This window comes from Martes martes (genome assembly GCF_963455335.1).
Source record: "Martes martes genome assembly, chromosome: 2".
Lineage (NCBI taxonomy): Eukaryota > Metazoa > Chordata > Mammalia > Carnivora > Mustelidae > Martes > Martes martes.
In genome coordinates this window covers 95,958,513-95,971,099 of record NC_137889.1, presented here as the reverse complement: position 1 = coordinate 95,971,099, position 12,587 = coordinate 95,958,513, and the positions used below count along the sequence as shown (strand labels likewise).

Genomic DNA, 12,587 nt, shown 5'->3' with positions numbered 1-12,587 from the left:
AAAACTGTACCAGTCTGAGATTTCTGTTGGGTAGCCATGCGTCCTACCCCCTTTCCTCTTTTAAATTTTAAATACTGCAAAGGAACCATTTTCCCTTTGCGGCTCCCACACTCGGGATGAAACCTTCTCTGCGGAATTTTGGCACCCTATTAATTAGTGGTTATGAGTGGGAGCTGCTCTCTCTCAGCAACTCCTATTCTGCCATCAGTCAAGTGTGATTCTGTAATAAATTCCCACGAAGCAAACTATTTCTGGTAATTCTCCCTAATTAACACCAGGCCCGCTAATAATACATCAGTACCTATGTGTTTCTGATATAACCAAGATCTTGTCTGAGAGTACTCAAAAAGGGAAACCGCCAACCTAAATTAAGCTTTTGTTGGCAAAAAGGATTTTATATGTAGTTCTGTAAGAAAACCTTTGATAATCTTATATTGGGGACATTTTGACCAGAAAACACTGAACGACAGGGAGGCTTGTTTCTGGTTTGAGCACTGAATGGGGATTTATTGTGAACACACACTGTTGAGTCTTAAGCCTATAAATCTTGCACTGGATTACTGTTTCTTAACGAAGGAATGACAGATCTCTTATTTTGTTGGTGCATTTTAATGTGCAATGACGTGATTGATAGAAACCAAACAGCAGCTATTAAAATGTCAAATGCAGACTTGATGCCCTTGTAAGTTTGGCTTCTGGAGTTTAATATACTGTGAGCAAATAGACTTGAATTTGTCTTTTATTTCCAATATATAGCCTGCAACAGAAACATTGCTCTTAACTTTATACAGTAGGGAAAAAAATCTTACTCAAACCAATAAACAAATGAGGAATAGATGAGCTTTCCTAGTTATAGAAAAGTTAACTAATGAGATTGGGATGAGTTAACCATGAAGTAATGTACCCTGGTGGATTAAAGCATGAAAATGGACTTGAGGACGTATGCTGTTTCAATAAGATATATGATACAATACAGTGCTTGGTATGACAGGTTATTCCAATAAACAGTTTCAGCAATAAATATTTTCTACAACAATGAGGCTTGTTTATGTATTAATTTACAAACACGTATTGTCTACATGCTACATGCAGAGCATAAAAATGGATTAAAATAGAACAAATGTGACAATCTGTTCAAATGTTTGGTTTCTGGGACATTTTGATAGGCGAAAATCATGAAAGAGAGATTCTTCTGAGAATCATTACTTCTTTTCCTCTCCTGTGAACACTATTTATTCCCATGATGGAATTCCAATGGAAACCACTTGCTACCCAAAAAAGAAAGACCAGGAGAGCTTGTTTATATCACTGCAGCCGTTTATTTATTCAGCATGTGCACATTAAGGTATTACTACACTGATTATATTTCTCACGTGGTTTTTAATTAGAAAATGTATCCAAAAGCAAAACAGTACAGATGTATACAAATGTAAAAATGTAAAGAGACAGAAAATAGAGATTAACAGATAAGGCAAATGATACTTTGAGAATCCAAACCCAATACTTTAAAATATCTGGAGAAGAAAGATGACAAACTGAAACTGTATTAGATTTGGGTCAAGTTTTTCATTGTTTTCCCTTCCCTTATGTCTGAAAAGCCTCTCCTTTCAGTAGAGATGATGAAGAAAGCTCTAAACCTCACAAAACTGTGACTATAACACTAGATTCATACTTGAACAAGGGAGAGGAAGGAATTACTTGCTATAAATAATATATGACCCCTTAAAAATGGCACCATGAAAACAATTTTGTTGTAGATAATTTTAACGATAGGCTACACTAAATTTTGAAGATTTAAATTCTCATTTCTGTTTGTCTTCCTACTGTGACCAAATCACTAGGCCTTAGTTTTAGACTCTAACTGTAGCCTGAATCAACAAGAAATATGTATGCTACTATAAGCATAAGCGGCAGGGATCCTCTCTAGGCTGCCACTCTAGCGGGCAAAATGCAGCCCTTGTAAGTCTAGAAAAAAGTTATAAACTGGAATCTACTGCTAGTATTTTCAATCTGGGAAATACAAGTAAAGATGTTTAAGAGTCATATACTGTAATTTAAATCTGTATTATACTAAGTACAGCATTCCAAAATATACATCAAGAAATACTAAAAGTAAATGCTCTAGAGTAAAGAGGTAATAATTAAAAAAATGCTACTGACATGGAATATTTATAATCAGAAAAATAAATATTCAGGGAACTCACCAGAAGAATAAAGTGCTCTGCCAGTTATTAAAAGATTAACGCTGGTGTATTAAATATAGCATTCATTCCCCACTGGAAAAAACAGAGATTCTTCTGGGTTATAGTCAATACTTATTTCACAGGATTAACTGTTTTAGAATAGATATAAAGCTTTGTCACAAAGGAGAAGAACAAAGCACAAAGACAAAATGATAAATTAAGAAGCAATGTTATCTTTTTAGGGATAAAATTTAGAGGAAAGCAACATTAAGCTCCGTGAAATAATGTGCACAATGAGAAGTCTAATAAAAATGACATCCTTAATGTAAGATAACTTAATAAGAAATCCAGGTCAAATAAAATTCTGGAAAGGAAATACCCAAATGTCACTGACTTTTCAAATACTATCTTGGCATAGAATCTATAAACGCAAAACTAAACAACACCAAAAAAAAAAAAAAATCATCTCTACTAACATCCAAACAAAACCACCAATTTCTTTTATATTGTGTAAAGCAAGAGACTGACATGAAGTTATGTGATAACGCACATCAGCCAGCATGGACTCTACAGGTGGCTTCAGCAGCAATGAGAAATAATGCACAATTCAGTTCCAGCACTTTTATTTCAAAAGTAAAACTTTCTGCCTCCCTACAGATGCAGGGTGAGAAGGCAGTTTAGGGTTGCTACTGGTGAAACCACTTCATGTCACCCTTCTCATGCTCTGATTCTCAGTTAATTATTATCTGTATATAATATAAATCTGCTAGACCATAAATTAACAGCTTTCAGGACAGATGCCTTGAAAAGTTCTTAGGAAGGTTAAACAAATATTAGAGCCTAAAACCTCCCTCTATAACAAATATGCACACAATGGAAATGAAGTCCTTTGTGAGCTATGGGGCAAGGAGGACTTAGGCTCTGTCTCAACTTTAAAAGCACCTCGCCCCAGGCACATTAGTATTTTTTAGTGGGATCATGGGCTTTCATCCATTCTGGAAACAAAGAGAAAAACTATCAAATGTCATAATCTGTTTTCCCACTGGGCAAATACCAATAGGATTCACAATTTCACAACTGTTGCTCTGTCTTCGTGGGCTAAATAATTTTTTCCCCAAATAAAGAAAACAAATAATGAGCCAGTATGAGTAATTGATCACGTTCCCCTCCTATACTACCAATCTCTTGGAATAAAAGCTTTCCAAACATCGTAATCACACTTGGAAGTGATTTATTTATTACTGAGAGAGAACTACTAAAAGAAAAGAAAGAAAAAAAAAAAAAAACAACCCTTAGATTTTTATCACATCCCCAAGCCAATATTTTACTTTTCTAATGTAGAACTAAGAAAAAAATTATTCTTCAAAGACAGTTCTCAAACCTTTATCAGTCAGTAGTACAAACCTGAAACTGATGTAATGGATTCACTGTCTGAAAAGGGGAGAATTTAAAAAAAATTTTTGAAGAATGCAGTCCTCTGACTTCCTGTAATTCCTAACCTCACTCTATTCTACTCACTCTCTCGACCTCAGCATGAGGGAAGGGGAAAAAATGGGAGTTTCACTAATACATGTGATAAAACATACACAATGAATAGAAATGGTCATATTTTAATAATAGGCAAAAATTTGAAATTTATAAGCAATTTGGTGGCTTTTGGGGGGCTGGATGAGAGAAACAGATAACATCTCTTATTGGCATGGCACATTTTGATGAAAATCTTAACCAGTTTTTCCCACTGGAACGATCAGTAAGATTTAAAAAAGTACATAGCAGTTTTTTAAAAAACTGACACCTACTACTGATAAAATTCTGTTTAAATTCCTATTTCTTCTTTTAAAGATAAGCACTATTTTTTAAAAAATACATCTAATGATAGAGTGTAAGGCAATTTTCATTGCCTTTTACAGATTTACTCAGAACTACCTAACAAGGCAAGAAAGTATCATTAATTCAGCATAGATGTTAGAGGTTTTATTCTAAAATTTAATTCTCCACTAATTTATTCTATGATGAATTTAATAGTCAACCAGGAAATCGGTTTTTATAAAAATTTCACAGACAGAAAATACAGGAAAAAAGTAATCATAAATGCCAAACTGTCCCTTTACTTTATGAAGCCAAATATTTCCTCATAGACTTGGTTTTTAAAGCTGGAATTTATCCCTCCAGGGCCACTATTATTTTTCAAAATTCCCATAAATATTAGATCTAAAAATTAATTGGTAATTCCAATTCTCCTCTTTCTCTTCAAATTTCTTCTCTACCCCGAACTGTTGACTTTCAAAAATTCACAGAATGAGCATGTTTCTTGCAAAGCGGCTTGTCCTTCTTGGAGAAAAAGGTCTGACCTTCCAAACTTTCACAACATACCTGAAAAAGAAGCATTATTTAAAAGAATATCATTATTTTATCAAATATGCCTAAAAGGGAAAAACGGCTTTTCACTTGGTGGGTAAGACAAAGCACTTTCATTGGCTGTACTAGACACTCTGACATTTAATGATTACTATGGTATTTCATAAAATTTTTCAAAAGCAATAAAGAATGACCTTTTCCTAGAATGCACTCTAATTTATTTAAATCACTGATCATTATTTTTCTTTACTAGGCCCTAATAAGAAAACACATAAAGAGGTCACATTAATTGTAATTTCTCTTCCCAAATGCTCATCAATGTTTTAAATTTGCTTCCTGTTGCAGGGAACCACAGCACTCAAAATGAAAACACAATACAATTGCTTAGCCAAATATTCCCAAGACCCCAAACACACAGGCACAGAATACCTGAGAATTCTTTTTAATTCATTTTCTTGGTTTCTTATAGTAAAAACATCTGGTTTTTACTGGTCAACATCTGCCTACTGGATGATTATACAGTTCACTTACTATCTGCATTCATGTGATCCTGTCTTTCCTATTGCCTTTCTTAAATATGATAGTATAATAGAGCAGCTCTACCAGAGAACAGGGGAAGTCAAGTCTTCTAAGTTGTTGCATTTTAAAGATCTCATGAAGTCTAAGAGAAGGAAGAAGTACACAAGATGAATTTAATAGTCAACCAGGTAATATTTGGGGACATCATTTCACTTCAATTAACATTACTTTTTTCCCTTCATACAATGGGTATTGAAAACTATTAGATATATTAAATCTAATTTAAAAAAATCAAACATCTGAACAGAGTATCTTTATTGGATATTTACTTTCTAAATTAAAGAGTCTTAAGGGGAACCTAGATGCCTAGGTGGCTCAGTCAGTTAAGCGTCCGCCTTCAGCTCAGGTCATGATCTCAGAGTCCTGGGATCCAGCCATATGTTGGGCTCCCTGCTCAGCGGGGAGTCTGCTTCTCCCTCTACCCCTTTCCCCTGCTCATGCATGTTCTTGTTCTCTCTCTCTCTCAAATAAATAAATAAAATAGTTTTTAAAAAAAGTCTTAGGATAAATGTCTCTACAGCTATTCTCATCATTAGAAATAAAACAAAAAATATTAGAATATCAAACAAAATAGGTAAATATATCACTAAATGTTTATTACAGTCTTAAAAGGAAAAAAATATTCATGGACTATTGCTAAGGAAGGAAGTAAATCAACATACAGCTTGCTTCCACTCTTAATTCAACAACAGATCTTTAGAATTGTTCGTTTCTATTTCAGGTACCCATGTTTCCAAAAATTACTAAAAACACTTCGATAAAACAGAATTAAAAAAAAAAAAGTAAAGGCCTCTTGCTGTTTTAAGAAACATGCGGTTTCTCCTTATAAACACAAACTTTATTAAAAATAAGATTTTCTCTAAAGCAGTAAGCACCTTGTTTGTTCTGTGCCAAACAATTCAAAAAATGCCAAAACTTTCAATGAATAACTTTTAAAATCACTGTAAAAGTACTTTCGTGTGTGAAGGATTGAAAGATACAAGAACTGTTATTTCCATTTAGTGCTTAGGCTAAAACTGGCCATACTGTGCTCCTCTAATTTGGAAATAAGATGTTTACTTACTGAGCATACAAAACAAGTGTCATGCCAGGTATAGCCCAGGGCCTCCAGGAACATGTCGCCAGCTTCTATGGGGAATTCACAGCCATGGCATATGGTACCAAAAAGGGCGTAATAATCTGTATAGGGGCAGGGTGGGGGTGGGGAGACATAATTTAAACATGACAAAGCTTTAGAATAATAGTTTCTAGAGAGCAGCAACAAAACTGGAATTAAATGAGAAGATGTTACTAGTAGATGTAACTAGAAGATGTAACTAGAGTTACTAGTAACTGGAAAATGTTCAGAAGACATCTTTGCTTGAGAAATAAAGTGTAGCATGTTTCAGGGTAACTTTGGGGTGTTTAATTCAGGGTAATTACCTTTGGGGTAAATTTTATTTACATAGTTAACGTTTTTTATTCCATTTTTCCACATAATACTTCTCACATATCTCCAGTTACTTAAGTGTCCAAATACATATGAAGAACAACTCTGATCCCTGATAAGTTATGAACAGACAGGACTGTTTTGACAAAAGACTAGGGAACCTCCAAAAACTCGCAACAGTTAGACTATAGAACATAAAATCAAGAAGAAATATCTGATATCAGCACATTTTGTAGAGTATCTGACTTGGTAGGAAGAAAAAAAAAGTCACAAGAAACTTCCATGAATTAAGTGCTGTGACTGAGTTTCTAGCTGGACTGTATCATAACAGTATTAGCCCCTAGTCTTTTGCTGTGATTTCCGTTCAAATTTATGACTTAATGCTAAAAATCCTTAGCCAGAGAACACCATTTACTTGACAGAGATTATAGTTATAAAATACTAATAGGATTTCCTTCTGAAGAAAGCAGTATTGATGAGATGTTTCTTTATTATTACTAAATTAGAACTTACTGGCAATTTTCTTTTATGCAGCTGGAGTAAAAAGTAGACTTTCATTTCTAACTTGATTTACCTCTCTTAACAATTTTCAATATTTCTTAGCATCATTAGCTCATCACATGTTCAGAGTCCTACTATGTGCCTAGCACTGATGAGGGTTATAGTGGTAAAGACAGAAGTGGCTGCTCTCTTTATGGTGCTTATAATTTCACTAGGAGTAGGATGTCATCATCTATTATATTTTTAAAATAAGTGATAATAAATAATTTCAGACTGTGACAAGAACCATGAAAAAAATAGTCACGTGATACAGAATAGTTGGGGGGAGTATGTAACACTCCATTAACTAGGTGGGCTTAGAAAAAGCTTCTCTGAGGAGGTAACAATTGTGCCAAGACTTGACAAAAAAAAAAAAAAAAAAAAGGAAAAATCACCACAGAAAATCTGAGGAAGAACAGGTAAGTTAGAAGAAACAGCAAATACAAAAGCCCTGATGCAGGAAGAATCTTAGCATGTTCAGAAAAGCAAAGGGGATAGGTTTGCGTAGAATTCAAGTGACAGAAAATAAGGTGGTAGGAGATAGGAGATAAGGTTGGCCTAATAAGGCGTGCAGTGATTCCTCAAGGGGCAGCCAAAAGGTATCAAGTATAATCTAATTCACACTGAAACAAAATATTATCATAGCTGCGATTTGAGGGTCGGGGGGAAAGAAGATAGACCACTTTAGTTGGTAATTAGAGTGTCCAGGCAAAGAGAGTGAGCTGGATTTAGTTCTGACTGTTGAGTAGACAGAAATGAATGAATCAATATACACTGGGGGTAGAACTGCCAGATTTTACTAATTAGATTAGACATGGCAAGAGCAGAATCTTAAGGTTTGGGATACTGGACAGTGGGGCATTTACTGAGATGGGAAAGTCTCAGTAGTAACAAATGCGGAAGGTTAAAGAAATACAACAAAATAGATCAAGCTGATTAGAAGTGACATTAAAACAAATCTTCAATAATGCTGTTCCCTTTCTGTAAGCAATTTTTGGGTTTTAAAAATCTAACTTCTTAGACTACATTAAATATGATACTAAGGCTAGTTTTGTATGTGTTTGGCTAGATAGGGACTGTCTGCCAGTTAGTCCAATGTCTCACAAAGCTTAACTTAAAAAAAATAATAATAAAACTCTTTTTTCAGAAGAACTAGGTGAAATTACAAAATATATTGAAATATTCTGATTGAATCAAGGTAGGCAGCTTGTAGCCATCCTGTCCCAAAATAGACCATAGATGGGCTAGATCACTGGAATTCCCAGAGAGCTTCCTGGTGGACAGTCTGGCATAGATCTAGACTGGTCCCAACCAGGAACTAAAAGGAACTGAGTGAACAAAAAAGGGTCCAAGTGATGTCCAATTTGACTAGCCTCAAATCAGAAGTTGACTGCCCCTTTAACTTAACTAGTGTGCAATATTACCTTCTTCCAGCACCACACTTTGAGTTTCAAGGCAGATCAACAATAAAACTCCACAGTGGAAATGCAGTGGTAGTGAATACAGACGTGATAAAGGGAAAATAGTTCATTTTTTGAAACCTATGTGTGGTACTAATACCTAAGTAAGAGTAATATTAATAAATAAGTGTTAGGAAAGTTCACTTCTAGCCTCTGGGAAAGAAAAGACGTGTTCAGAGCTCAGGTAATAAGAAATGTAGTAGAGGGATGCCTGGGTGGCTCAGTGGGTTAAAGCCTCTGCCTTCGGCTCAGGTCATGATCTCAGGGTCCTGGGATCGAGCCCCGCATCGGGCTCTCTGCTCAGCAGGGAGCCTGCTTCCCTTCCTCTCTCTCTCCCTGCCTCTCTGCCTACTTGTGATCTGTGTCTGTCAAATGAATAAATTAAAAAATCTTAAAAAAAAAAAAAAAAGAAATGTAGTAGATAGGTCCTTGGAGCCTATTTATTAAAAGTAATTTTACTAAGGGAACCATCCAAGCCAAGATTACCTTTCCACTCAGAAAGAGTAAAAAAAGACTTCCAATTTATTGTCAAGACCATTGCTTTGAAGAGCAAATCAGTATCACATTCAAAAGGTGATCATTTCTCATGTTTAAAACCACTCAAAATTCACTATTAGCGTGTAAGAGGTGGCTTTAAGCTACACAAGTTGGTAGAATTCATATCCATAAACTATTAGGGATTCAAGTAAAATATTTTCCTACTAGGTAATGCTTATATGCTCATTTCTCTTAATAAAAAGTTGGGAATATCTGTTTTGACAAAGTCATAAAAATTTTACATAGTTTTTTGCTATGTATTTAGAGTAGCTTTAAATGCCCTGAAAATAGTTAGGAAATCTACTTTGCCCAATATTTCCTTTCAACTTTATAGTAATATAAGGGTAATGTTTTATCCTTATTCAAAACTTAAGAAACTAACGGCTTTAGGATCTTACCAGTCTCACAGTAAGGTTCACCATCCTCCAAATGAAAAACATTATTACGAATGGGTTTTCCACAGGCCACACACACAAAACAGGAAACGTGCCAAGTTTGTTTCAGAGCATTGATGACTTCCTGTTATAGAAAGGTAATTGGTTGTAAAGAAAGATGACAATACACAAATGCTTATTTTACTAGTTGTACCAACACAGCCCTTTTAAACTGACTCAAAGTAGACACATGCTTTGTCTTTACCATGAGCTTTTCCTCTAAGTAACAGATGATACTTAAGGGCAGACTCACAAATCATCTAAACTGATACACTATATAATAAGTGTGTTTCCCATAAATACACATCAATAAACTTATTTAAAGAATGATTATGTTTTTTAAACAGTATACATGTGGTGAATGAAGTAAGCACTTCATAAGTGTTTGCTACAAAACCTTCTGCTTTCTCTCAAAAGGGTGTCAGGGAACATTCACTTACAAAGGTTTCATAGTATTATCTTGAAAATGTCATGGAGGAGAAACAAGAAAATGTCATGGAGGAAGGGCAGAACATTTGAAAACTGAAACAAACCTGTGCTTTGGTGCATTATAGAAGCAATAACATAATCAGTGTAATCCAATCAGTTTAACACATGTTTAGGATTCCGGAAATCAGCTGTGACTACACTAAGCACACACTCAAACAAGTGTGTAAAGTTTGAACCATAAAGTATGGATTCTAATCAACAATGGCCCTATGGTTAAAAACAGCAGTATCAAAGACTTGGGCCAGATTTTAATTAGTCAAAGAAGTCTTAGAAGCTAGTTTTGTAAGGAATCATTTCTTTAGATTGAGAGAGATGGAGCCATTAAACATTATCTTTGAAGAATAGTTAATAACACGGGGATTCACTCTTTCCATAATATTTATCACAAAAAAGAGGATGCTACACATGGAGTATGGTCATAATTTTGTAAATGAATTACTTATAAAGAGCAAACTGGAAGAAGATACATCCTAAGGTCAATAAGAATTATCTAGGGTTGGTAAAATACATAGGTCACTTTAATTTTCTTCTTAACATTTTTGGGTATTTTCAAATTGCTGTAGAGTGAATTTTTTGGAAATATTTTTAATAATAAAAATTGTTGAAATAAAATAAAATGATACAGAGTAAATTATTAGCCTTAGAAAATGTCACAGCTCACTACTGAAGGATACTGAGGAGAAATGGCAGTTGTTTAGATCCAAAAAGATTACTATGAACATATACAACAAAGGTACAGTGAACCAAGTTGTTTCTCAAGGCTTTTGGCATTTACTTCCCTTTCTATCCTTGAGAAAGATTACTATTCCTTCTTTAACAGGAAATCAAACAACTAAAACACAACCCAGAGAATCTGTCTCTGTAGTGAAGTTATGGTCCATCTCTAAGGCAATGAGGTTAAGATTTCCATTTCCTAGAACCTCATTTGGTTCTAAGATTACTACCTGACTCTGTATTATTAATTATTCTAGAATTTACAGAATATATTTATATATTGAAAGAGTCTTATTATTTATCCTTTAGGAAGTTACAGCCTGTATAATTCTACTCTTTTGTTCCCAACATATTGTACAAATTAATAATATAGAAATATTTCATGTGGTACAGTTATAATTTAAGTGTCCTCAAAGTTTTAGAACCATTTAAAGATGTAATCTGAAATTCAAAGTACTCAAAATTCATATTAGCTTTTCTCTCAATTGATATGAATTGAAGTTTCATTATTATATTTTTATAAAGAGAATATTAGAATTCAGCAATGCCATTCCCCTCTTCTGTATTAGCTGTATGAGCTTCGTGTGAGACCAGGCACCTTGGATGCTTCTAAAATAAAATTCCAACTCCTAGTCACCCATAAGAAATGACTGACCCTTTCTTTGTAAACTGCAACCTGGATATTCCAGAGCAGAAATTCATTCATTCATCATTATTTATTATATATCTGTCTCCTAAATTACTCCCTTTTTGAAAAGAAAAAAAAAGGTGCCTACATTATTTTTTTATCACATGTATGTGCTCATAAAATAAGTTATATTTTTAAACACTACATGTGTTTAAGAAAAATATATCATTTATAAGTCTCATGTTTTATATATTTCATGAGATCTGTGCCCTGTGCTTGAACCCTGACAAATGGGGAAATGCTGTTCTTATAAAAGCTATGGAATTTAATTTAAAACAGTGAAGGTGTCAGTTCTGAGAACTCTGATGTGTGTGGTCCTGTGCGACCTCTTCATTCCTGAGCAAACAGGGTCCTGTTGAGGTAGCACACCCACAGTAAATTATTTTTCCCCCACAGTGGCTAGACTTTCACCAGACAAGCAAGCACTCAGTAAGACAAAACCAAAGACAACTTAACCCCACGAGTCCGTTATACTTCTACAGAGGTCTATTTAGTTTTGCTTTACAATAATAAACAGTGATGAAAACAGAGAGGGAATCAAGTAAGAAGAAAATAAAAAGGAAAACTGTTGGAAGAGTTTCATAACAAAAAAATTATTGTGCTTTAAAGCTCAATCAGAATAAACAGGTTTTCTGACACTTACTCCGAGAATCTTCCTTTGGCATCGCCCACATTCAGGAGCAAAGAATTTCTCATAGCACAGCTCACAATACAGGGCTCCCTTCTCCTCTACAAACCCAATGTAGGCCATTGTATTTTTGCAGTGAGCACAGTTAAATTCTTCTGGATGCCAAGATTTCCCCAGTGCCACTAGGAATGGTCCCCTGCCAGAAGAAAAGAGATCAAGTTGGCTGGGGAATAAAAGTTTCTGAAGTTAGCTTGGACAGAACCTCTTTTATGCAATGTCAAAACAATTAAATTCTTGCTCAATTATCCTTCTCAAGGGCTGAAAACAAGGGTGCTGTAAACTTACATAGGAACTCTGAGCATTTATGTGAAGAGAAAAAGGGAAGAGTAAAAAGCGGGATTCTTTCAAGGAGGGGATTCTTTCGAGGAAGGCCATTTCCCCCATTTTTTTCCATCTTCAAGAGACCTGGTTGTTTTCCGAGCTGCAACGAGCGACTCTGTATCATGATTATGACTGAAAATGAGGATGTTAACTCCAGTGGAAAATGA

The 12,587-nt window shown here is 34.7% G+C and overlaps 1 protein-coding gene across 4 annotated transcripts in view; it reads right to left on the bottom strand.

The window, feature by feature from the left end:
- Nucleotides 1–3,397: 3,397 nt before the first annotated feature.
- The window catches only part of PDLIM5 (PDZ and LIM domain 5), a 207,104-nt gene continuing 197,914 nt past the window's right edge, over nucleotides 3,398–12,587 (bottom strand). For all 4 annotated transcript variants that reach the window (XM_080795510.1, XM_080795507.1, XM_080795508.1 and 1 more), the window contains 4 exons: nucleotides 12,055–12,235; nucleotides 9,485–9,605; nucleotides 6,184–6,299; nucleotides 3,398–4,556 (listed from right to left, as the gene is read on the bottom strand). In XM_080795510.1, coding sequence (XP_080651636.1) covers nucleotides 4,467–4,556; nucleotides 6,184–6,299; nucleotides 9,485–9,605; nucleotides 12,055–12,235 — 508 coding nt within the window. In that variant the 3' untranslated portion in view covers nucleotides 3,398–4,466. The remainder of the gene's footprint in view (nucleotides 4,557–6,183; nucleotides 6,300–9,484; nucleotides 9,606–12,054; nucleotides 12,236–12,587) is intronic.